General features: G+C 46.1%; 1 protein-coding gene across 2 annotated transcripts in view; it reads left to right on the top strand.

Annotated features, from left to right (window-relative positions):
• The first annotated feature begins 10,936 nt into the window (after nucleotides 1–10,936).
• Nucleotides 10,937–26,047, top strand: part of PGAP6 (post-glycosylphosphatidylinositol attachment to proteins 6) — a 62,127-nt gene continuing 47,016 nt past the window's right edge. Inside the window, exon 1 of one of the 2 annotated variants that reach the window (XM_044980424.1) lies at nucleotides 10,937–11,120. In XM_044980424.1, the coding sequence (XP_044836359.1) occupies nucleotides 11,027–11,120 (94 nt within the window). In that variant the 5' untranslated portion in view covers nucleotides 10,937–11,026. Of the gene's footprint in view, nucleotides 11,121–16,067; nucleotides 16,254–26,047 lie in introns of those variants that run through there. The other variant, XM_044980425.1, reaches the window with a different exon arrangement.

Here is a 26,047-nt window from a genome sequence, read left to right as displayed (position 1 = left end):
AGAGACAGGCAGTTCCTTGCTGGAGCCAGAGTAGTGCTTATGGTTAGGGCACTACCAAACTCATGGTCCGTTTTGATCAGTTTTATGGTCATAGGATTTTAAAAATCATAAATTTCATTATTTCAGCTATTTAAACCTGAAATTTCACAGTGTTGTAATTGTAGGGGTCCTGACCCAAAAAAGAGGTGTGTGTGTGGGGGGGAGAGTTGCAATACTGCCACCCTTACTTCTGCTGGTGCTGTCTTTAGAGCTGGGCAGCTGGAGAGTGGCGGCTTCTGGCCAGGAGCCCAGTTCTGAAGGTAGCAGTGCAGAAGTAAGGGTGGCAATGCCATGCTCTACTTCTGCACTGCTGCTGGTGGCAGCTCTGCCTTTAAAGTAAGTATGGCATGGTATTGCCACCCTTACTTCTGTGCTGCTGCCTGCAGAGCTGGGCCCTCAGTCAGCAGCTGCCACTCTCCGGCCACCCAGCACTGAAGGCGGCACAGCAGAAGTCAGTGTGGCATGGTATGGTATTGCCACCCTTACTTCTGTGCTGCTGCTGGTGGGGCACTGCCTTCAGAGCTGGGCACCTAGCCAGCAGCCACGCCTCTCCGGCCACCCAGCTCTGAAGGCAGTGCAGAAGTAAGGGTAGCAATACTGTGACACCCCCCACCCCACAACTCTCTTTTGAGTTAAGACCCCCAATTTGAGAAACACTGGTCTCCCTCATGAAATCTATATAGTATAGGGCAAAAGCACACAAGACCAGTTTTCACAGTCTGACACATGTTTTTCATGGCTGTGAATTTGGCAGGACCCTACATATGGTGCTCCGGGAACTGCGGCACCACGGACAGCTCAGTGCTAGTGGGGACCAGGGCTGAGAGGAAGAGCTCCTGGCTGGCTGCTGGGCCTGAACTTAAGATGAGCCTTGGGATAAGGGTGGGGCTGTGGGGAAGTGGCCCAGGGAACTGAAAGCAGTGCAGTTAAAGGGACATGGTGCAATGTGACTGCTATTTATATGGTCCCTGGGCTGGGACCTAGAGTAGTGAGTGGGCCTGGTTCCCCACCCCCTCATAGGCCATTGAGGATGTGGCCTACATTTGGACAGAGATACACCTCAAGAAGGGGATCTGAACTGTTAAGAGGCTGAGCTGAGACCAGAATAGGCCAAAAGGGTGAAACCATTGCCTCCAGGGCAGAAGCCCTGTGGGTACAGCCCAATACCAGGCCTGTGTCTACCTAAAGACCACAGACACTCTTGAGCAGAGGGGTGTTCATGAGAGGAGGGCACCATGCCATTACATTAGGTCATACTGCAGGACATTTAGAAACCTTCAGGGCTGGATTGTACCCTGGGGTTTTGAGGCTGCTGCAGATATTTGCTGCAGGGCCATGTGGTATTGGAGAGCATACCTGAGCAACTCTCTGATAGTCCAATGAGGGTGACAAGAGGGAACAGGTAGGCCATGCTCTCTTACGTGATGGCTGCAGGCAGGAGACCACTGGAGCTTAATGTTTTTCCTGAGAAAATGCAATGGTCCTCTTCAAGACCGTTACTTACGTCCATATTTCTGGCTTTTTTACAAAGTGGATTTTGATTATCTAAACCCTAATCTCTAGGCTCTCGTGACAGTATGTAAATGTACCTAGCTGCTCTGCCATAGCCAAGGACATGGATAATCTGATTATTCACATGTACATTTCAGAAGGACCCAGCCACAAGAAACTAGTGCTGTGCTGGTACTAAAATCCCAGCCATTGTGCTTGGGGTGTCCAGCCTAACACTTGGGGTCTGGATTTCCTGCATATTTGAGATAAGGATAGAGGCACAGCACAGATGCCTAGCCAGAGAGCTGTCTCTTTACACCTCCTGTAGCTGCTGTTTCAGCGAGCCAAGGGTCTCCATATTGGGAGATAAGGAAAAATGTGTTGTGGAGGCAAACTGGCCACCATGGAGGAGTCCATTTAAGCTCTATATAGGATCCATTCAAAGGCATCTGATGTCACTGTCTTATTTGTATATTACTTATTTTTTATAATTTAACTTCAATAAACAATCCTAGTTTCCCTCCAGCTATATTTCAAATTTTGTAAAAAGTGCTCTTTCAAGAGTGAGGCTCTCTGCTCAGCTTAAGTCCTGAAATGTTTTTTTGAACTCCTGTTTACACGCCTGAAAAATCCCTGTAAGCAGAAACTGTATAGTTAGCCAGGCAGCAATTCAGTTCTAACCAGGCACACATGTATCACTGCAGGTGTCCCTGACACCTGACTATGTCCATGGTGCATTTGGTTGGCTGTTTTTTGTTTAGTGTTGCACCTGGTCTTGGGGTGAAGTCCTAGTCCCAGTGAAGTCAATGGAAAACTCCCATTAACTTCAAAGGGAGGGAATTTTATGTTTGGTTAACTTTTAAAAGAGTTGTGGCAATTCTTATTAGAGCCACAAGAGGAGGCAGCTGTCAAAGCATCTGCTTTTGGTTGCTTTACACTGACTTCTGTGCACACAAGAGGCACAGCAACATAGGCAAAGGCAGTGCACGCGTCCCACACTTCCCCAAAGGGTTTAGCCCTCATTGGGAGGGATGAGGATAGTTCACTCTCCATTGCCCAATATTGACCTTTCTGCTGAGATTTCCAATTAGGTCCAATGGCATTGGAGGTTTTGTTGATTCCCTCCACAGAAGGGGGGAAAATCCACCTAGAAAATTCCTTCCTAACTCCTTTGAAGGCAACCAGTAAACCTACCAGGAGCATAAGGTGTGAGCTGATTACTAATATAAAACTGCAGTTTTTAGGAACTGGCACGAACAAATGAGAATTGAGAAGGGAACTGAACCAATATTGTGATTGGTATTTACTCTGAAATATTGTTTCCATATTGGCATTAGAAGTGAACTCAACTCCTCAGAATGAAAGGGAAACAACCCATCATATTGCAGGGGGGAATTCCTTCCAGACTCCACAGAGACAAGGTGGGGGAGGTAATATCTTTTATGGAACCAACTTCTGTTAGGGCACGTCTTCACTGGCAACGTGGCAGCGCTTTAGTGTGGCTTGTGTAGTCTTGGCACAACGCTGGGAGAGAGGCTCCCAGCACTCTAAAAAGCCACCTCCACGAGGGGCGTAGCTACCAGCGCTGCAGCACTGTCTACACTGCCAGGTTACAGCACCGAAACTTGCAGCGCTCAGGGGGGTGTTTTTTCACACCTCTGAGTGAGACAGTTGCAGTGCTGTAAAGTGCCAGTGTAGACAAGCCCTTAGTAAGAGAGACAAGTTTTTGAGCTCATACAGAGCTCTTCTTCAGTTCTGGAAACTCCGGCCAGGTCTACACTACATACTTTGCTATAACTACCTCACTCAGGGGTGTGAAAAATCCACACCACTGAGCAAGGTAGTTACACTGACCTAACCCCCACCTCCCACCCCCGGTGTAATCAGTGCTATGTTGTGGAGGTGGAGTTATTAAACTAATGGTAGTGCTCTCTTCCATTGGCGTGTCTTCACCAGAAGTGCTACAGCAGTGCAGCTGCATCAGTGAAGCTGCACTGATACAAGTTTGTAGTGTAGACTTGCCCTCAGAATGTTACTGCTAAATACAAGGTGGAACAGATTGTGTAGCATAAGTAGTTCGCACATAATTCAAGGGACCATTCAAGTGAAATGGCCCATCAACACCCCTCCAGTCATAGGGAGGAAGGGGGGGAGGGGTGAGAAAGCAATTGTGGGGCCTTAGTGATGGTTTACAGAATGCTTGAATAAGCTATAAATCCAGAGTCTCTATTCAGTCCATAATTTTTAGTATATATCAAAATTATGGACTTAAGATCCCAGGCTCATCTTTTGAAAGTATCGTGCAGGTTTCATTTGAAGATGAGGAATGATCAGTCAGATACATAGAGTGATCAGGCATTTAGTGCACTGGATGAGGTATACAACATATTGTGATAGGCATGCGTTGGACCCATGTATCTTGGAAAGTGGGTTATGGGGCAGTTTTGATCACTGTAGCAGCAGAGAGATGTTCGCAAGTTTTTCACCTGTTCTGGCAGGGTCTGGTGCCACTTTGAGGTGGTCTGTGGGGATCTTGCTTCTGATGAGGTTGGGGGTTGTCTGAAGGTCAGAGAAGGGGGTGCAGGAAAGATTTTCTTTCAGGATGGTGTGCCTACTGAGAATGGGTTGTAGTTGTTTGATACCCTGTATGGGATCCAGTGTGGAGTGGTAGGTGATAATTAGGGATGTGTGGTTGGGGGCGGGGGTTATTTCTGTATTGTAGCAAGTTCTCTTGGTGTATTTGGGTGGCCCATTCCATGATTACATCTACTCTGGTGGAGTGTCCTTGTTTGGTGAAGGCAGTTTTGAATATGTTAGGGGTTTATATCCTAGATTTTCCCCTTTGAGCACATTCTGTGGAATCCGAGTGCCTGGCTGTAGATAACAGATTTCTTGGTGTGTTTGGGGTGGTTACTGGGTCTATGAAGACAGGCATGATGATCTCTGGGTTTCTTGTGTATATAGTTATCTGAAGGGTTTAATTGTTAAAGCTGATCATGGTATCCAGGAAGTTGATGCTAGTGTGGGAATGTTCCAGAGAGAGTTTAATGGACGGGTGGTAATTATTGAAGTTGCGGTGGAAATCTATGAGTGAGTTTGTCTGTCCAGAGGATGGAAATATCATTGTTGGGTTTGGTTGTGCATTTGTCTAGAAATTCTTCTTCCAGGTGGCCCAGGAAGCTGTTGGCATATTGGTGAGCATTCTAGTACCAATGACTGTGCCAACCATGGGGAAACAAAGTGTGTTGTTAAAGTAAAATTGTTATGGGTGAGGATGAAATGAATGAGATTGGTGATGTGTTTGGTGTGGCTATCTGAGTGTTGCCCATTGTCTTGTAAATATTTGAGGCAGGCAGCTATGCTGTCATTGTGAGGGATGTTGTATGGGGAAGTAACATCCATGGTGGCATGAATGGTGTTCTGACGGGGGAGGTTAATGTTGTGGAGTTTGTTGAGGAAGTTGGTTGTGTCATAGGTGCTGACTTCATGGGTGCTCCGGGGAAAAAATGGTGGGTCCTGAGCACCTACCGGCAGCCCCCCTATCAGTGCCCCCTAGCGCATCCCGCCCACCAGTGGGCCCTGTGGATCAGGGCTTCCACCTCCCTCCCCACGCCTCCCATCCACCACAATCAGCTGTTTTGCAGTGTGCAGGAGGCTGGGAGGGAGGGGGGAAGAGTGAGAATGTGGCGCGCTCGGGGGAGGGGGAAGAACTGGGTGGGAAGAGGTGGGGTAGGGCCTTGGAGAAAGGGGTGAAGTGGGGCAGGAAGGGGTGGGGGAAGTGGGGAGGAAGAGGCAGAGCAGGGCCTTGGGAGAAGGAGTGGAGTGGGGGCAGGGCCTGGGGCAGAGCCAGGGGTTAAGCACCCCTCGGCACTATGGAAGGTCGGCGCCTGTGGGTTGTGTCTTGGAGGAAACTGGCCCTTGGTGTGGTGAGTGGTTTGAGGATGGTTCTAGGAATCCCAATATTCCTTCCATAAGAGTGGCGTGGCCAGATATGATAAGTCTGCTTGGGTTCCCTTGTTTGTGTATCTTGGGAAGTGTGTAGAACAGGAGTTCTCAAACTGGGGGTCAGGACCCCTCAGGGGGTCATGAGGTCATTACAGGGGGGGTTGTGAGCTGTCAACCTCCACCCCAAACCCCGCTTACCTCCAGCATTTATAATGGTGTTAAATATATTTAAAAGTGTGTTTAATTTATGGGGGGGGGTGTCACACTCAGAGGCTTGTGATGTGAAAGGGGTCGCCATTAAAAAAGCTTGACCCACTGGTGTAGAAGATCCCTGGGGTGAGTTTGTGGGGGATGAGTTTCTCTTGGAGTTGTTTGGGGAAGGATTTTATTATCTTAAATTCCTGGGTAAATTGTGTTGTGGAGTCTTGGAGTTCTTTATAGGTGTCATAGAGTTGTTGTTGGCCTCATTAAGTAGTCGTCATTGTTAAGGACTACAATGGCATCCCTTTTCTCTGCTGGTTTGATCACTATCCGGTAGCTAGATTTCAGAGACTATGTGGCTGTCCTCTTGGTGGTGGAGAGATTATGGTGAATGTGATATTTGCTAAGGATTTCAACTTTTCCCCCCCATGAAGCAATAAATGTAATGATCAAGAGTGTTTTCATCCACCCTGCAGTGTCAAGTCAGATGACTGTCCTTTCTTATGATTGTCAGTGGGTATGGGGTAATTGTGAGTGGTGTCATTGTTGTGAAATAATTCTTTGAGGCAGAGACGGTGGATGAATTCTTCTAGTTCTCCACGTTAGTATGGTATCAGGTTGTTTGGTGGGGCAGACGTTCAGTCCCTTGAGTACAGATAATTCAGTTTCAGTGAGGGGCAGACTTGAACACTATACAACATCAATTTATCATGTGGTGGGTACTGGTGGCAAGGTTTCTCCTGGAGGTAGTGTTCTGTGGGTTGTGGAGTAGTTGTAGATGGCTCCACTTTTTGTGTTGGATTGCTATCGTCAGGGTTTTTTTTTTATATAGTCTTGGATTTCTTGCATGACTTCCAGGTAACTTTTTCCTATGGTGTATGATGTGGCAAAGCAGAACTCTTGGAACATGCCCTGGATAGTTGACCATCCCACTCAACCATGTTGGTTCCAGTGGAGGCAATGTGGCATAAGGGTGCTAATACTTCCACTTATGACAGTATCTTGTTCCCCCTCATACTTTTTTTTTTTGTCTCCTCTGAACTCTCAGGAGACAGTGCTCCAGTAGCACAAGTGACATAATCAGGAGCACATGATTCTGTGTTCTCATTGCTGTCTCATCTGTCACCACCTGCTTCTAGCAATAACCAGCCAGAACCAGTATTTCAGGGGCTCAATCTAAAAGGTAACTTTTAAATGTGTTTCTGCTGCCACTTCACCCCCTGCTCTGTTCATGTAAATTACTAAGGATAAAAGGCTATCTGCTCCCTCTACATGACTGCAGCTCTAACAAAGAGGTGCATTCCCCCAGGGCAACACCCAGCAGCTCCATACCTATGCTGCAATTGTCACAAGGTTGATACTAATCACTATGGCCTGAAGAGAGAGACACTGCTGTAGAAGAGGGAGGAGTAGGCAGTGCATGTGCCTCTTACTAGAGGTCATCATGGAAACAACAGACAAATTCCATAGTGTCAATAAACATCTGTTAATACTTCCCTAAAACTGAACCACAATGGAGGAGACAGCAGATGTGACACTTCCCTGGGGTACCCAAGGTTGTGAGGCACCTCCCTACCACCTGCTCTTAGAGCAGTAGTTCTCAACCTCTGGGCCACAGGCCACTTGCAGCCCAGTCACCACAGAGCTGCGGCCCATGTGACATCCTCAGGGCCATAGAGGTAGTATTGGATGCGGCCCACATAACACATTGTGGGCCACATATGTGACCCACAATGGTAAATAGTTGAGAACCACTGCCTTAGAGTAAGGAATTCTTGTCTAGTCCCTGACACCTCCAGCCTCTGGCAGCACAAGCACTGCCCTTCAGGCCTCTGCCAGACCTGCTCTCTTTACAGATTAAGGATGGAACATCTGAGTTCTCTGAGCATCTGTCTGGAGATTCTAGCCTCTGATCCACTGGATACTCTCAGAACATCCTCTGTTCCCAATGGGAGAGTGCACTCAGTCTTTCCAGTTACACTGCAGAACGTGGTTCAGCTTAATATGGCACATACACTTCCTTTCTCTATAAAGAAGTCTGTTTATTTAACAAAGTACAGAGATTCAAATGATAGCAAGCATAAATATTGGAAACAAAGGATACGATAAAATCATAACACACTAAGCCTAAATTTAACCAATAGGACATAATGTCCTAAGAGTTAAAGCTCACCCAAAAGCCTTCCAAAGTATTACACCCAGGCTTGGCTGTGATCTTCCATTCAAGATGCAAACCCGCTCTCAGCTTACTTTCTAGGTTAAAGATACAAGGGTGTCCTTTTGCAACTGCAGATATATCATACAGTCCTTTGATCTTCATTCATAAACCGGACACCCTCCAGCTGTGTGTTCTCTGTAGATTTTTGTAATTTCTTGACAATTTGTTACAAAATTGTCATATAACTAGATAGATGTGTTGCCTGCCTGTCAGAAAAAAGTGACGTGTTTGTCATCTCCTAGTGACCTTCTTTAACTCAGACATGAAGGTTGTAATTTCCAGTCTAGGAACATAGCTCCTTACATATTATCCTTACCTACATTTCACAGTGGTTATGATCACTGGTGTCGTACTGGCTCTGAGATCTCATATGCCACCTTTTAGTGAATTATGCATATAACTGACCCAGGGGATCCCTGTAAAATTCCATGCAACTCCTGTGCCCTCTACCAGTTAGCTTCAAGAAGTTCCTGGGTCACAACAGGAACAGACTCTAATCACACAAGTCTCCCCTGATGCTGAGTGGGGGACACTCCAATGATCACCCACCTTTCCCTGGCCCTATCAGAGAGGGATTATACCACCAAGGACTCCAGTCTGTAAAACTGCCCCAGTTCCCCTTACACCACATTGAACAACTGGGGCTCCCTACTCAACCTACATAGAAATGATGACTGGTAAATCTGGACTGTCAGCCTGCAGGTTCCCCAGTATCATCACCCAAATTCCTGCATTTGGGCAGAGAAGTGGTTTAAGGTGAGCTCTACTTGCTACCTGCAAAAAAAGTCTGGGACTGTTCTCCTGGTTGTCTCCAGCACCTTCCACACATACCCTGAGCTCTCTGCCAGTCAGTCAAACAAATATTAATACCTAAGATTTTTTTTTTAATAAATTAGGGGTGGGGGTGGAATCTCTGCGTGATTTCACATGAATTCTGGCAGGATCCACACTCAGAAGTGCAAGAGCAGTCATCTACTCTGCTTAAATGGGCAGAACTGAGCTCTCCAGTACCCCCTCTAACCTTTCCAGAATTTGACTGCTGCAGCCTTGGATTATGGCCCTGGCCACACCAAGGGCTGTAAGATTTTTTTTTTTTGGAAGTAGGCCTGAGAAATTTCCCCAAAGCCTAACCCAGGGTGGGTAAATATTTTTTTTATTTAAAAAATATCTACTTAAAATTAAATTTGAAATGACAATCTATATTAAGGCCTAAATTTATTAAATTCAAAAAATAATATTAAGCAATCCATGTTTGTTGCCCAGTTTTAAAGAACACACTAAACTGCTGGAACGCACTGACTACGCACCTGGAACTAGAGTTGATGAGTGAACCCAGCTTTTGACAGCACTTGGCTCTTCTTCTCAGTGGTACCAGATGACAGAATGAGGAGTAATGGTCTCAAGTTGCAGTGGGGGAGGTTTAGGTTGGATATTAGGAAAAAAAATTCACTAGGAGGGTGGTGAAGCACTGGAATGGGTTACCTAGGGAGGTGGTGGAATCTCCTTCCTTAGAGGTTTTTAAGGTCAGGCTTGACAAAGCCCTGGCTGGGATGATTTAGTTAGGAATTGGTCCTGCTTTGAGCAAGGGGTTGGACTAGATGACCTCCTGAGGTCCCTTCCAACCCTGATATTCTATGATTCTCCAGGTGCAGAGAATATTTTCTTCACTTCAATTTATTCAGTTCAATGACTAATTCATTCAACAGTGAGAAAACCATTGAGTTGAAAAAGCAAGAGAGTCACTTTTCTCTTTCAATCTATGAATAAAAATGAGGTGTGGGAGGATGAGCTTGACTACTGTTAAAATCTTTAAAGACATGGTGTCCAGAAATAATTTAAATTCACTAATGCTATAGAGCAATCGTTTCTTTAATAAATAAGTTTAAATACAAAACATACTTTGATAAACTTTTTTCTTCTCGATCAAATTTAAAGTACTTGTATTTAAATTTTTAAAAAATAGTGCTGTTTTTGTGCTTTTTAAGTGAATGTGAATTTCTATCCAGAGCTTGGCACAAAACACAAGTAAAAAATTTAACATAATCTAGAGTAAATAGAAAATGTTGAATGATATTTCTTTACACAGAAATGTAAATTGCTTAAATGTGTACTGATATAGTATATTCTTCTGGTTAGCAAAAAGAAGCACCAAATTTAGTGTAAAGGCTATATTTAGTTGCAAATTAACATGTTGTAGGTTGATTCTCATTTGTTGGTAATCTTTCTTTAGGAAAATAACTAAAATGTACAAATGCAAAACACAATTATTAGTTAAATAAGGCTTTCTTGCTTGCTGAGGTAAATCATGATTAATATTGATGATTTAAATCACTTTCATTTAAATGAAAATCAATTCTGGCCAGAACTGCGGCAGGTCTGGAGATAGCTCTGCCTCCCAGATCACATATATGCTCTTGCATTTTTCTAGCAGCACCACTGTGGTTCCCATCAGCCCAACTTGTGGGCTTATCTACACAGGGAGACTAGAAAATTAACCTTTGAATTAATTAAAGGTGTGAATTTGAGCGGCAATAAACCTCTCTGTGGACATTCTTAAACAGAATTAAAGCAGTCAATCAGCTTAATGGTGAATTAAAATAGAGCAAATGAAGGCCGCTTTAATTCTGAATGAGGCATGTCTACGCTACAAAATTGCTCTGCCTATTTTACACCAGCATAGAGCCCCACCAGTAATCACCAGAGTCCCACCCCCAGCTCCAGGGGCCTCTTCACGGTTATGGGGTGCACCCCAGGGAACTGTCGGGGGATGGTCTCTGGAGTCGGGGTATACAGGGAACTCTTGGGGCTAGGGAGTCTCTGAGGGGGTCACTCCAGAATGGGAGGTGTCTGGGGGGTGACTCCAAGGGACTCGAGGGAGGTCACTAGAGTGGGAGGTCTCGGGGGGGGGGTCACTCCGCGATAAGGGCGCCTGGGGGGTGTCGTTCCGCTCCCCCCCCGCCAGGGCTAGAGGAGGCGCCCCGGCCGGGCTGAGGCGGGGCCGGCCTTGCCAAGCAGCGGAAGCCGGCGGGGCGGGGCTCGGCGGCCAGGGAGCTGCAGGGGCGGTGATGGGGTCTCGCGGCGGGAGAAGTCCGCTGCCCCGGGCGGCGATGCCAGGATAGCGCAGCCGGTGCCATGGTGCGGGCAGTGGCCCCAGCGCTCGGGCTCCTCCTCCTGCGGCTGCTGCAGCTTCTCTCGCTCCCCGCCGCCCGCAGCGGCCGGCCCGGCGGTGAGTGATCGGGGCGGAGCTGAGACCCCCCCCGCCCGGCAGGGCCTCGCCGTGTGGGGCAGAGCCCGGCGCCCCCTGCTGCCCTGCCTTGCCCGGCTCTGCGCCCCCCGGCCACAGACGCACAGCAGGGGCGGGCACAGCCCGGGTAGCTGCCCTCAACGGGCGCTGGGCACCAGGGAGCTCACCCGGGCTCCTCCGCTCTCCGGAGACCTGTCCTGGGAATTCGGTGCGGCGCCGCGCTGAGGGGGCCGGGTGCTCGGCACCTACGCCAGCAGCCCGGGGGAGGGGAGCCCGTGCGCCAGGCCCGCCGGTGTGGGGGCGGGAGCGTCCCGGAGCCCGGCCACCGCGGCCCCTTGGCGCTCTTCCTGCTTCGCAAAACGCGGTGGAGGCGGAGGATGCAGGAAGCGGGCAAGGCTGTGCAGGAGCGGTGCTGACGGCCTTGGACTAATACCCTGGGTGGGTGGGTGGGTGGGTGGGGGGAGGGAGGGAATAGTCTGAATACTCCCTTAGCGGTGCCTGCGTCTCCTCGCTCCATGGCTGGAGGAGGGGAGTCAGCCTCTCTCATGCTGCTTCCCGGCCTCAGCAGCCGCTAGCAGCCTAAGCCTGGAAACAGGGCGGCTGGCGGCCTGCTGGGCGGTCTGTCTAGCGCTTGTTGACCAGCTGTGCAGTGAGAATCCAGGGGCCACTTTGCTCTGCGTTCTGAGCTGTCTGAGGGGGCTTAGCAGTTTGTGCAGCGTCTGTCCTCTTTCCTTCTGTCTTTCCGTGCTCCAGCTGGCTGACCCTGTAGAAATTGAGTGTTGGCGGTGGCTCCTAATTCCAGCCCTTTAAACTGTGGCCAGTATTCACGTCATTACTGGAGAGATGCTTGTGAGGAGCTGAGTAGGCTGCATTGGCTGGGCTCCTGTTACTTGTGTATGTGGGGTTCTCCTGACTTAGAGTCCCATATGCTGTGTGTCTTCCTTCCTGGAAGAGGGTGAGATTTCTGAACCCCTGTCCCTGCGGAATTATCACAGCCAGACACTTCTGTACCAATGCTGTGAGCATTGTTGGAATTTGGTGATGGCAATTGGCTTGTACAGCCTGTCTCACTCTCATTTAGTAGTTGCATCTGTGGGCACATCAAATTATGATCTCTTTCCATCTCTTGCATGTGCTGGCAAATTCTTCACCTGGCAAATTCTGCTGCCTGCATTAAATATGTTAGACTGAATTTACTGCCTAGGAAGACCATTCAATCTATAATCAATATTAATTAGCCCTGCCAGAAGCTCTCTAAATGTTTATATCTAGCATAGTTTCAAAGCTGCAGAATTCTGTCTCTGTGTGTAAGATTTCATTCTGATTCTCAACACTGCCTCCTTCCTATCTGTGTAGGCACTGGGAAGACTTTTCAGAATCAGTGGGAAATGGCTATCTAGGAAAGTTGTTTATAGTGTTAGTTGTAGGCATGTTGGTCCCAGGATATTTGAGAGACAAGGTGGGTTAAAGTTAAGAGCATTCAGTCCATATGCCCTATCAGTTGAGACTCTGATTAGCATAATCATATTCCACGGTCAGTGAGTCATTCTCTGGTGCCTCGTGGTGGTTGCAAGGGCTGGAAGTGGAACAATAGAGGGTTGGTACAACAGACCTGGCTTCTGACTTCCTCACTGATCACTGGTTCTATATGTGAGTTCATCAGTGAAATGGAATTAACAAAATTTTAGGAAATTTTTTTGCTCAGCCTGCATAAGGGGCATTTAAGCAGTGGGGTAGAAGGCCCACACTGAGGTCAGGGAGCTGGATGTGTCTAAAAAGGCAAGTCCCCTTTGCAGCAAGATCACTTAAGAGACTTGCCACACACTCCTGGTTAGTGGGCAAGCTGTTCTAAAAATGTGGAATGCCATTTTGAAAACTTTTCAAAATTGTCTTTTTTGCCCTATCCCGGCTACAAATTGGCTTGTCTGAGAAGCCTCAGAAGAGGATTATGCAAAAGATCATGGTGAGTTGTTCCCAGGCCACATCTGAGGTGCTTCCCTGCACACATTCTACTTGGAAGTCCCCTCCAGGTGGGCTATCACACCCCTCAGCTGGCCTGCATCCTGGGAATGCATTCAGGTGCTGTTTGGGAGGCATACTTCCTTTCCTAGAGGCCAGGTTTCAGTGCAAGATCCTTCCCCACCCACGCTGGGTTGGATTACGCACACCTTCCCTACTGCCAGAGGCCATTCTCCAGCTCAACTTCATCAGTTAGGGAAGCACTTCAGTGATGCTGTTAAAGTTCTGTCCTGGGGCTGCCAACCCTCCCAGCATGGCATTTGCTGGAGTAATCAACCCACGCTTGTCTTGTGGCTGCCATCCCTTAGCACGGCTCATTGTTCAAATATTTGTGTTTTAACTCCTGCAGAGTTGTGAGTCCTAGCTGAAAGGGCAGATGGGGTATTCTATGAATCCATTACAGAGCAATGGAAAGCAAACAGCATTGTGCCATTGCTTGTAATAAAGGCTGCTCAAAACAGAGTAAAATAAACATAATTAGAAACTAAGCTTGAAAGTGGCAGGACTGACCTGACTCCTTATGATTCTTATGGATGAAAGGTTACAAAGGTTTCTTTGACCACAGAGCCTAGCCCCTATTGACAGTTGTTCTAGTTACTCCCTCTGTAGCACTTTGCCCTTGGAGTGAACAGGGCTGGTGGTGACAAACAGGGCAGAACTGGGTCTTCTGGCTTTTGCTCTTGTCATTCTCTGCAGCGGGTTGTTGCATAGTGCATGCCTGATCATGTTAATGCCTCAGGTTCCCTTGTCCCTGCCATCCATATTATTCTAATTTTCACATTGCCTGAAGGTGTCTTGCCCTCAACAGTGTCCGGAAGGCAGTGACTCTGCCCTGGGTTAGGATGCAGAGGGTGGCAGGCTATAACATGGCCATGTCCAGAGAGGTTCATTGAAATAGGACCATTTCCTTCCAATCTTAGATCTGGTGGAAAACGAATTGTTCTGATGTTTGTGACTACTTGTCTGGGTTGAATTTGTGCCTGGGCTTGTCCATGAGATATGCTGTCAATAGGATTGCCTACGCTTTAAGAGTTGTGGTGTTTAACCTAGTGTAGAGAAGTCCAGTAATGGTGTCAGCTCATGGAGTCTCCTTTGTTTTCTCTCTGTGAAGCTTCAGCTTCTTTCCATGTAAAGTGAATCTTCAATTTTAAGTGTGTACAAAACACCATCAACTTGAAATGTAGTCAGTCAAACCATGACTTAATCATGGTTGTTCCAGATGCTGCTCCTGCCAGGGGTCCCTCTACCAATGACTGTGATTTTTCAGTCATGTTTTCCTATCTTACAAAATAAGAAGGACCCACAAAAATGGGGTGTGTGTGTTTACAAGGAAGCTGATAGCACTGGTGATAGGCACATGCACAAAGGAAACAAACTGAATGCTTACTCTGTGTTACAGTGGTACCCAGAATGCAATGCTGACCACAGGGTGGCCCAGACCATGCCCTAGCGAGCTGCTTATAACCCACAAAAAAACCAGGAAGTGTTGTGTTTAAGTTGAAAGTATCCATTTAAGTAATTTGGGGTTAAGGTGTTCATAAATAGATTTATTTGTATTTGTGGTCTAAGACCAGGGCCCCACTGTGCTATAGGCGCTGTACACAGAACAAAGACACAGTCCATGCCCCAAGATTTTTTTGGGATCCCACTACTCAGCCTTTGGAAGTGAGATAATTGACACACAATTTGAACCTTCTCTTCATACCCACCCAACAGTGTTAGCTGTCTGCTGTGTTCTGCATTGAGCTGCCATTGGTTACCTAGTGGAGTTTGTATGGCCTTTGTGCTCTCTCTGAGACTCTAACACAGGGGTCGGCAATCTTTCAGAAGTGCTGTGCCGAGTCTTCATTTATTCACTCTAATTTAAGGTTTTGCGTGCCAGTTATACATTTTAACATTTTTAGAAGGTCTCGTTTCTATAAGTCTATAATATATAACTAAACTATTGTTGTATGTAAAGTAAATAAGCTTTTTAAAACGTTTAAGAAGCTTCATTTAAAATTAAATTAAAATATAGAGCCCCCCAGACTAGTGGCCAGGACCTGGGCAATGTGAGTGCCACTGAAAACCAGCTCGCGTGCCGCCTTCGGCACCTGTGCCATAGGTTGCCTACCCCTGCTCTAACAACTCCCATGGCTGTGGTACTGTTAGGTAAAAAAGCAAGTCCTTACTCACCTCTCCAGCACCCGAGTTCGTGCGGAGTTGGTATGGGGCTCACAAATCTGTCAGAGACCAGACAACACTTTGTTGATCAACGGGCTCACACTATCCTTAGCTTAAAAGCCTTCGGAGTAAGTGTGGCAAGTTTATTAGGGGTGAGCATCAATATTTATACACAGAAGTAAACAAAGTGATTAACAGATCATAATGGTCATGCATAATCAAACAAGATTCTACAGGATAAAACAGGTTAAAATGTAAATTAGAAAAGACAAAGGGGGAGATGGCTACTTAAGGGGAGGGGGGTGTCATGAGTAGTTCGCAGGTCAGAGCTTTGATTAAAAGTTTCAGGTAGAGACATCAAGTCTGGGTTAAGTTTAAACTCATAAAAAGTTCAGACTCAACAGTACTGTACAGCAGAGTCTCTGCTGCCCTGGAGAGCCCAGTGTGGGCTGACTGCCTTGAGTGCAACAGGGTATTTGCAGTCATTGCTGACACAGGCTGTTTTAAGGAAGCTGCTTCTTTAAGGTTTATGTTTGGCCTTGGTTATCCTTTGACAGAATTATCTTTGGGGCTTTCCTGGCTACTCCCTCATTGTTTGCAGTGTTTGTTCAAGTTGCTGATAAGCACTGGGAGCCAGCTCTTGGTACAGCTGTGTTCTAGCCCCACCCTCATCTGTCATGCTGTTTGGTGGGTTAACCAACCCCGCTCTTAAGCTGCCACCCTTCCTCTCCTGGCACAGTGCACTTCTGGTGGGGGGGAGGGGTGGACAGAGCCCGATAGACCTCCAACGCATGGCTGGAAATCAGGCTCTGAACTGAGATGCAACGGGGAATTTCTAAGGGCCAAATGAACAAACTTTCCCAGCAGGGATGTCCCATTCTCAGGGATGATGTCATGAGGAAGCCAGCCCAACTGAAGGCATGAGTAAAGAAAGTGAGTTCTCTTATTTTAAAAAGCGAGACAACCATCATACTTAGAGCCCTGCAAATCTGCAGATACCCACTTTATATCTGTGGACCATGTTTGTGGATCGCAGATTGGCCACAGATACAAATTTTATATCCACGCAAGGTTCTGTCGAAGAAAAACTAAGTTCTCGCTTTTTGTTTGGGTACAGCAAAATAAAATACTTTATTACTTTCTCTAGTGATCACAAGAGGGAGAGAGTGTCATAGGAAACTGGGTTGCCCCTTGTCCCGGACGGATCTCTCTCAATTAGTAAACAATCATAGCAATCATTTATACCTTTGTTACAGACAATGGCTAGCAAACCTGGAGACAGTAAAAAGAAAACATTTGCATTTGTTTATACATAAGCCTATTCGCTATCTTATTTGTCTTCAATACTAGAACAAAAACAAGACTGCATTTCACAAGGTCATAATGACTTTTCACACAATTCACTCTGTACCACCTTATCTTATTTCTACATATCTCTAACTCATGCTAACTTAGTTAACATACATTTAAGATCCTTCAAATCCTTGTTAATTATTTCCTGGCCTCCACACTCCCCCCTTTTGTACTTATAGTACAACAAATACTTCAAATCTCAATTTGCATTAAACCATGGATTTCAGAGACTACAGCAGACATGTCAACCTTAGGTGTGGTTATGGGATGTAATGACAATGCATGATTAGCATGAACATGAAAAGTATTATTACCATCATCACGTCTTTAACAACAACAACATAATCCTACACCAACTAACAACACTACAAACAATAACATCCCCATAGGAATAAAATAATGGGGTTGTCGTACAGTGTTGGTTACAAAGCACAATACATCATACTTAGTACATAAAGTAGACACTCTATAAGCTGTATGAAAGGCATTCTTTTCAGCATGATATATATTCTGAAGCATGTGAATTTGCCCCTGCAACTCAGGAGATTCGTCGAATCTCTGGTAACAATGAAAGCAAATTCTGAAACTGATCAGGCACTACTTTAGTCCAATTAAAATATACCTGAAATCTAAGAGCTACATGCAACATTCTATCTGCAGGCCAGTAAATGATATGATTGCCTGCAGCAGTGGTAAGATTAATATGTATATCTTGTAATGTGGTGGTATTAACGTACACACAGCTATCATTAGCCTGAAAAAGTGGGTGTCCTGTAAGGGTAGTTCCTTGACCTCTACCCTCCCAGCAAATATTGTCATAAACAGTGACAACTTCCCCTGGCTCCAGTTTCCGTATACACTGAAGCTGTGGTGGTTCTAACGGCCAAAATGTCCATAAATTCCCTAACCCCATCCAAATATCAGCTGTAATCCCAGGAGCACTAACTAAAAATCGATTAGGAGAATCAGGTGGTCTGACTTCCCAGATATGTCGGTGAATCACCCAATCCCACATGCATCCTCCCCATGGACCCGGCAGGATTCGGTATGTGGGAGCCCACACCCCCTTAACCGGTCCATATGCTTGGAAGGAGCACTGTGAACGTCCACACTTCCATCCAGAAAGTCTCCAAGTATGTCTCCATGGCCACAGATCAGATGGTACTCCTGACGTGTCTGTAAGGGCAGTGGGCCAAGCTTGGTGCACTAGATCAGTCCGAATGGCCATCAGCTGGTCATTCAGGAAATCCTGAATTTCCGAACATGCTAGATCCCACTGCAATGCCTTCCCAGCCGCAGTGATATTCAGTACCATCTCTCTCAATAAATTCTGGGTCATAGAACTAAGGGCGGAAATGACATGTAACTCACCCACTCCGGTTTGCACTTGGGTTAGCTGTGCCCCAGAAATCAGGCCAGTGGCCTTCTCTAATTGGCCCAATTTCTCATCATGTTCCTGGTTCTTAAAAATATTCCAAACAGCAGCGGCAGAATTGGCCCCATCCCACAAGGATCTGGCCAGATCCCTCTTCTTTCTAGAGGAAATAACCCAGGCCCTCTGTTGTGCTAATCTAATAGCAGCCCCTTGTGAACAATTTGGATATGTAGAGGTGATCTGAAAACTAGATAAAGGCAATGTAAACTTCACAGTCCCAAGTGTAGTGTTAAGTACAGTCCACCGATATTCTGCCACATTTTCCCTCAGCGTAGGTCTATACCACATCTGTTGGTTGTAGACCTTCATATATTTCCGAGAGGCATTAACATTAATAGCATAAGAGGGAGTGTATTGCAATAAAGTACAGGTCACATTATCAATCACTGGAATGGTCTCAATACAGGTAAAATTTCCAGTAGCAGAACAAACTCTTTGGGTAGTCATTTGATTATGCACTAATTGGGTAACCAAATAACAATAAGGGCCCCTGTTAGGTAACATAGCACAAATTCCAGGAAGAACCATCATATCTACATCACTATGGAACCCATCAATTTCATGTATAAATTCTTGGGGCTGATTTGCAGTAATATTATGGATCTCTATTTCTACCGACCCATTTGTTTTCCATTCAATGGTTCTCTCATATGAAATCTGTTGACCTTTAAAAAATAGGGTTTCTGAGCAATATTCTAATAAATCACTAAGATGGGAAGGCCTCGGCCAATGAATTTCATCAGAATATACAATTTTGTTTACATCTGGATAAATTACAGAAGTAATGGCCAGGGTTGAGGCGCTAGTGGGGGTAACCTTTGTGGTAGCAAGGCGCTTTCGGTAGTCATCATCTGAAAGCCAATTAGGGAGGGCAGTACATCCCCAGGGTACTTGTCCATAAGCACAGAGCCCTGCCCCTGGAAGAAATCCAAGCCACCATTCAACCCCACATTCCCAAGCACGCTCCCCACAGTTCCCTCCTTGCCAATAAACGATGCTTCGTTTCTTCCACCAGGGCCAGTTCATAATGTCTCTTCTAGTCAGGAATCCCTGGACTCTGGAGGTGTCTGCAGAACGAATGTATCTTCTTTTCTTCCCCAAAAACAAGTGTGGTTTAGCATGATAAGGGGAAGAGGTTTGTAATGTTGGAATTCCTTTAGAAAAATCCAAAGGCACAGTAGGTCTGTCAGAGGACAAGGGAGAGGTTGCTAGCACATCACCTTGTCCTCTTCTTCCGCTGTCCAGCAGGGCTAGAAGAAGGAGTATGTTGATCGTCAGTAGGAGTGTCCTCCCGAGGTGGAAGGGTCTTTTTGCAGTGCGATGCATGGGTCCAGGCAGGTAGTCCTTGACACGTCACAGCAGTGTTGGTAGTCAACAGGACTTGGAAAGGGCCTTTCCAGCGTGGAGCCAGGGCAGTCTTTCGTTGATGGACCTTTATGTAGACCCAGTCTCCTGGTTCCAACGAGTGGCAAGGTTGGACAGGATCCTTCGGTAAGGCTTCCTTCACCTGTGTATAAAAAGACTTAACACATTTCATTAGTGCCTGACAATACTTAAGCATTATGTCATCCATCAAATGAATGTCCATCTGAGCTAAGGTCAGTGGGGGTGCAGTTGGTAGTCGCATTGGGCGTCCTGTCAAAATCTCATGAGGGCTGAGTCCAGTCTTTCGATTGGGAATGGCTCTCATACTCATCAGTGCCAAAGGAAGGGCATCTGGCCACTTTAAGTTTGTTTCAGCACAAATCTTGGCCAGTTTATTTTTTAAAATCCCGTTCTGGCGTTCCACTGTCCCAGCAGATTGTGGGTGATGAGGGCAGTGAAGGTTGTGTTGGATCTGCAAAGCTGCACATAACTCCTTTACAATCTGTCCAGTAAAGTGAGTTCCACGATCACTGTTGATACTCACAGGGATGCCAAAACGAGGTACAAAATCCTTAAGCAGAAGTTTCACAACAGTCCTGGCATCTGCTTTCCTGCAGGGAAAAGCTTCAACCCAATTGGTAAATACATCAACTAAAACTAATACATATTCATAACCACAACATTTAGACATTTGAATAAAATCAATCTGAATATTTACAAAAGGTCCCCAAGGAGGAGGGTGGGCTGCCTGCTTAGCTTTAACAGCTTTACCAATGTTGTGTTGTTGACAAATCACACAGTGTTGACAATAGGAATGTGCTACAGAAGGGAAAATGGGTGCAAACCAATCTCGGGTAACTGCAGCAACCATCCCCCCTTTGCTCACGTGTGCCATTCCATGGTATATGCGAGCAAGATAGGGCAGTAATATCTTCGGTGCCACCAGGCGACCATCCGGGGCACGCCAAAGATGATCAGAATGTAAAATGCAGCCAGCAGCACTCCAAGAGTGCTTCTCGGTTCTCGATGCTGCCTCCTGGATCTTAGCCAGATCGTCAAGGGAGGCCAGTGAAGGCTGCTCTATCAGTACACAGGAATGTTCAGCCTGAGGTGCAGAAAGGGCCGCTGCTTTGGCTGCAGAGTCTGCCAGAGCATTTCCACGGGTAACGTCATCATGAGGGGTCTTGTGAGCAGTACATTTAACAACAGCTATAGCTTTAGGCAACAAAAGAGCATTCAAAAGAGCAGATACATAAAAACCATTCTTAATAGGAGAACCAGTGGATGTAAGAAAACCTCTGTATTTCCAAAGCAATCCAAAATCATGTACTACTCCAAAAGCATAATGAGAATCCGTATAGATAGTAACCGTTAGATCTTTAGCCAGAATACAAGCTCGAGTCAAAGCCACAAGTTCAGCTACTTGAGAGGAAAACACTGAAGAAAGGAAAGCACTTTCAACAACAGCACAGGTAGTACAGACAGCATAACCAGCAACTAATTTACCTTTAGAATCTCGCAAGCACGAGCCATCCACAAAGTAAAGGAGATCAGGATTTTGCAAAGGCGCATCCAGTAAATCATCCCTAGGACGAGTAAGAACAGATGTTACAAACACACAATCATGTGGTTCTCCATCTTCAGGCCCAGGCAACAAAGAGGCTGGATTAAGAACAGGGCAACGAGCCAAAGTAATATGAGATGAAGAAAGCAAAATTAACTCATATTTGTTAAGACGAGAAGCGGATAAATGTTGTGTCTTAGATTTTAACAACAGCGCAGTCACAGAATGAGGAACAGCTACAATCAAAGGGGAGCCCAATACAATAGATTCAGATAACTGAACAGAAAGGGCCGCTGCTGCCACAGCCCGTAAACAAGGGGGAAATCCTACTGCCACAGCGTCCAGGGCAGTACTGTAGTAAGCAATTGGACGGTGTTTGTCTCCGTGCTTTTGCGTTAGTACAGCCAAAGCAAACCCATTACGCTCATGACAGAAAAGAGTAAATGGTTTAGCATAGTCAGGAAGTCCCAGGGCCGGTGCAGTAGATAGTCTCTGTTTGAGAGCAACAAAAGCACTTTCAGCCTCTGGGGGCCAAGGAAGTGGCTCAGGGGTACCAGACTTAGTCAGATCCTGCAAGGGTTTAATCACTGTTGCATAACCTAAAATCCACTGTCTGCAGTATCCAGTCATGCCCAGAAAAGTACGCATTTGAGAAATAGTACCAGGCCTAGGCATATTTAAAATAGCTGAAATACGAGAGTTTGATAAATGACGCTTGCCATGAGAAATATCATGACCAAGATAATGAACCTTGGGTTGACACAGTTGGAGTTTGTCCTGGGATGCTTTGTGACCTTTGGCAGCTAAAGCAGTTAAAAGTGTCAGAGTATCAGTTTTACAAGAGTCAAAAGAGAAAGACGCCAGCAAAAGGTCATCTACATACTGTATAAGTAGTGGTTTTCCAGGGAAAACCACATCATCCAGATCCTTCTTTAGGATCTGAGAAAACAGGGATGGAGACTCAGTATACCCTTGGGGTAACCTGGTCCAGGTATACTGACATCCTTTATAAGTAAAGGCAAACAAATACTGACTATCTGGGTGAATTGGAATAGAAAAAAAAGCTGAACACAAATCTACAACAGTAAAATAAGTGGCTGACGGTGGAATACAAGAAAGAATTGTAGCTGGATTTGGAACCACAGGAAAAGAAGGCAAAACCACAGCATTAATCGCGCGGAGGTCTTGAACAAACCGATGTGTTCTTTCCTGGCTTCTTTACAGGAAAGATAGGAGTATTACAAGAACTAATCGTGGGAACAATAATACCTTGTTGTAATAAAGATTCTATAACTGGAGCTATTCCTTCCACTGCTTCAGGACGCAGTGGGTACTGTGGAATCCTTGGCAAAATCTTAGCAGGGTCAACAAGAATTTTAACCAGCTCGGCAGTACTAATCTGTCCCACTTCATTTGCATGACGAGACCAGAGATGGGGGGGCACTTGTGACAACAAATGCACAAGGTCAGGGCTGAGAGGTGTCTTGGATGTAGGTGGTTCTGCTATATGGAGTGTGGCCAACACCAGGTTAGTATTCTCATCAGGAACTTGTAAGAATACGCCATCTGGTGTACAATAAATGGTACAACCTAATTTACACAACAGATCTCTTCCCAGCAGATTCACAGGAGAAGAAGGACTAAGCAAAAAGGAATGCTTATCTTCCAAAGGGCCAAGACAAACCGCGAGGGGTACCGTGACAGGATGCGAAACAGGACAGTTTGAAATGCCCACAGCATTAACAGACAAAGTGGACAAAGGAACAGAGGGAAACTCTGAGGATCTCAGAGCAGACCTGCTGGCCCCCGTGTCCACAAGACAAGTAACAGATTTTCCAGCAATTTTACAATCAACAAATGGGCCTTCTTGATTAATAGGAATTAAAGGATTCATGATGCAGTTACGTTCCCTCAGGCTGTCCTAGTAAGGGGTCCCTTGTGGGGAAAAAACAGGCGCTTCAGGATTTGGGAACTGAGTAGGATTTTGAGCTAATCGATTTGGACACTCATTTCTCCAGTGTCCCTCCTGACCACAAAAGTGGCATGCAGTGCTCCCAGTCGGGGCAGGATTCTGGGCAGGATATGAGGAACCCCTTCCCATACCTCGCCCACGACCTCGTCCCCGTCCTCTTCTCATTCCCCCACGACCCCTGTTCTGATAAGTTTGTAACTGTAAAGCCATAAGTTTTGTTTCACTATTTTCTTTCTTCTGTTCTATGCAAGCTGTACAATGATTGGCAACTGTCACCAATTCTGAAAGGGGTTTAGTTTGCCAGCCAATACAAATAGTTCTTAATGGTTGCTGAACTTTTGGCAAGAGTCCCTGAACAAAAGCAGCTCCTACCGCTTCCCTGGCATTATCAGCCGGATCAGTAATTCCCAAATGCTGTTCAAAGACCTTTGTTAGTCTATCAAGATAATCAGCAGGGGATTCTCCCTTGTTCTGCTTACAGTTAGCAATCTTAGTCCAATCTGTTTTCTTAGGACAAACTTCTGAAATAGAGGTCAAGAGACGGTTCCTAGCCTCCGTCAAATCACGCTCAATACCAGGGTCGGCATCAGGCCAAGCTGCCTGTCTGTTAAGCCGTTGCTGAACTTCAGCTGGCAGTACCGCTCGTAAAAGTTGATTAAGATCTGCCCAAGACGGATTATAGCACTGAATCACTGTCTGGAGCTCATCTTTAAACTTCACCGGCTCCTCCCTGATTTTAGGAAATTCTTTCACCAAGTTTCTAAGATCTCCAGGTGTCCAAGGGGCATGTACCTTAACTAACCCCCCTACAGCTCCAGCCCCAGGCAAGTCTCTTAAAGGAGCCTGGAGTGCCTGTGTCGTGCTTCTAAGAAAGTAGCCGGCATTGTTATCAGTAGAAGCAGGGTTAACCGGACTACTGGAGTCAGTCAGTAAGGAAGAAGATAATTCTTCCGAAGAAGGAGAATGAACAACTTGTGCAGTTGATACTTGCGGCGGCGATACTACCACTGCCTGTATATTCCGAGAAGGGGGAGCAGTGGGAGGAACTGGCTGCGGCTGTGGAATGCTGCTAAAAAAATCCACTATGTCTTCCGCAGTCTCCTCCTCACTTTCAGGCTTAACTAACTGGGGATAAAGAGAAGCAGAGGGCTGCACCGGAGCAGGAAGACATTTGGATGTCTTACATTTAAAGTTTTAAATCCTGTACTTCAGTTTTTAATTTTTCTTGGGAGTCCTTCAGACTCCGCACCCGAGACTCATGGAGTCTCTTTGTTGCTTCCTCCCACCAAGACAGAAACTGCTCGCACTGCGCAGCAGAGGCCTGTGATTTAAGGGTTTCTCTGAGGTATGTAAGTTTATCTAACTCAAAGGTACCTTCTAATGGGCATTGTTTAAATGAATTTTCACGCGTGTACAGATTCCAATCATTTAAATACCTGCAGGTTTGAGGACCATAATGTACGTACATGTAATATGCTGGGGTACCCTTAGGGGGTAAGGTGGAAAGTTTAGACTGTTCCCCCCCCATTTTCCAGTCACACCAACTGAGGGGGTCCCTGTCCGTGCTAACGGATCAGAATCTAAGGATCTCTCCCTACAGGGTACTCACATACAGGAGAGACTCACAAGAAAGACTACGACTCTCTTACACCTCCTTTCAGCAAAGAGCGTCGGCTAGTCTCTGGGAGATGAAGCCGCATACTCTAATTGCATCCAGTGAGACGATCAGATTGCCAGTAGCCCACACAGAAGGGAAAGGGGAGGGAAGATGGGTTCACACACTCCTAGACCCAGGCAGCTTCCTCGCCGGACTATGCCAAGCTGAGTAAGTCCACCGTGGGTCGGATCTCCTAAAGATCCACTAGTTACCGGGCTTGCGTTAGAGCAGTCCTGATCATTAGCTTCCGCTTCACAGGGTACTCTGGGCGTCTTCCGATAACGATCACTCACACTGGTGTACACACACACACCCACCCCCCAAGGCCTCTTTTCCTCTTTTTAACCCTTTTTTAACCTTTTTATCTCTTTTTAAAATTTTTTTTTTTTTTTTTTAAACCACGATGCATCTTTACCTGGTCCGGACCAATACCATGAGGCGGTATGACAACCCCTCTTGAGGCGGTAAAAACCCCTCAGCACCGGTGCATTCTAATGCATTTACCTATGCATTACCTTATGCATTACCTTATGCATTTACCTGTTGGCCAACTCAGCAGTTCCCAGTACTGCTATAAACTAACCTTATTGGGGCCTCTCCCCAATACCACTCTGCATTTGATCCTGCTGCACAGTCAATAAGTTCAGATGGCGTGAGCCCAGCAGAAACAGACGTCCCCCACAGACAGTCCTCCTCCGACACCCCAATAGAGATTTCAAAAGGTCTTACCTCTATTGTGGCGCCATGGGGTTCGAAGGGGAACGATCCGTAGTAGCCGTCTGTGTGTCCGTGGGCGTTGCCATCCCGGACGAGCCCCCAAATTGTCGAAGAAAAACTAAGTTCTCGCTTTTTGTTTGGGTACAGCAAAATCAAATACTTTATTACTTTCTCTAGTGATCACAAGAGGGAGAGAGTGTCATAGGAAACTGGGTTGCCCCTTGTCCCGGACGGATCTCTCTCAATTAGTAAACAATCATAGCAATCATTTATACCTTTGTTACAGACAATGGCTAGCAAACCTGGAGACAGTAAAAAGAAAACATTTGCATTTGTTTATACATAAGCCTATTCGCTATCTTATTTGTCTTCAATACTAGAACAAAAACAAGACTGCATTTCACAAGGTCGTAATGACTTTTCACACAATTCACTCTGTACCACCTTATCTTATTTCTACATATCTCTAACTCATGCTAACTTAGTTAACATACATTTAAGATCCTTCAAATCCTTGTTAATTATTTCCTGGCCTCCACAGTTCTAATCATATAGCTGCACCATACCTGAGCCAAGCAAATGCCATGAGCTGTAACTGATGGGGGGAGCTGCCCCTAGCATCACCCTCTCATTCATGGGTAGGGGATTGCCTTTCACCTGCCTG

Source organism: Mauremys mutica, chromosome 11 (assembly GCF_020497125.1).
Source record: "Mauremys mutica isolate MM-2020 ecotype Southern chromosome 11, ASM2049712v1, whole genome shotgun sequence".
Lineage (NCBI taxonomy): Eukaryota > Metazoa > Chordata > Testudines > Geoemydidae > Mauremys > Mauremys mutica.
Note: the sequence above shows the minus strand (reverse complement) of the source record. Positions and strands in the feature narration are given on the sequence as shown.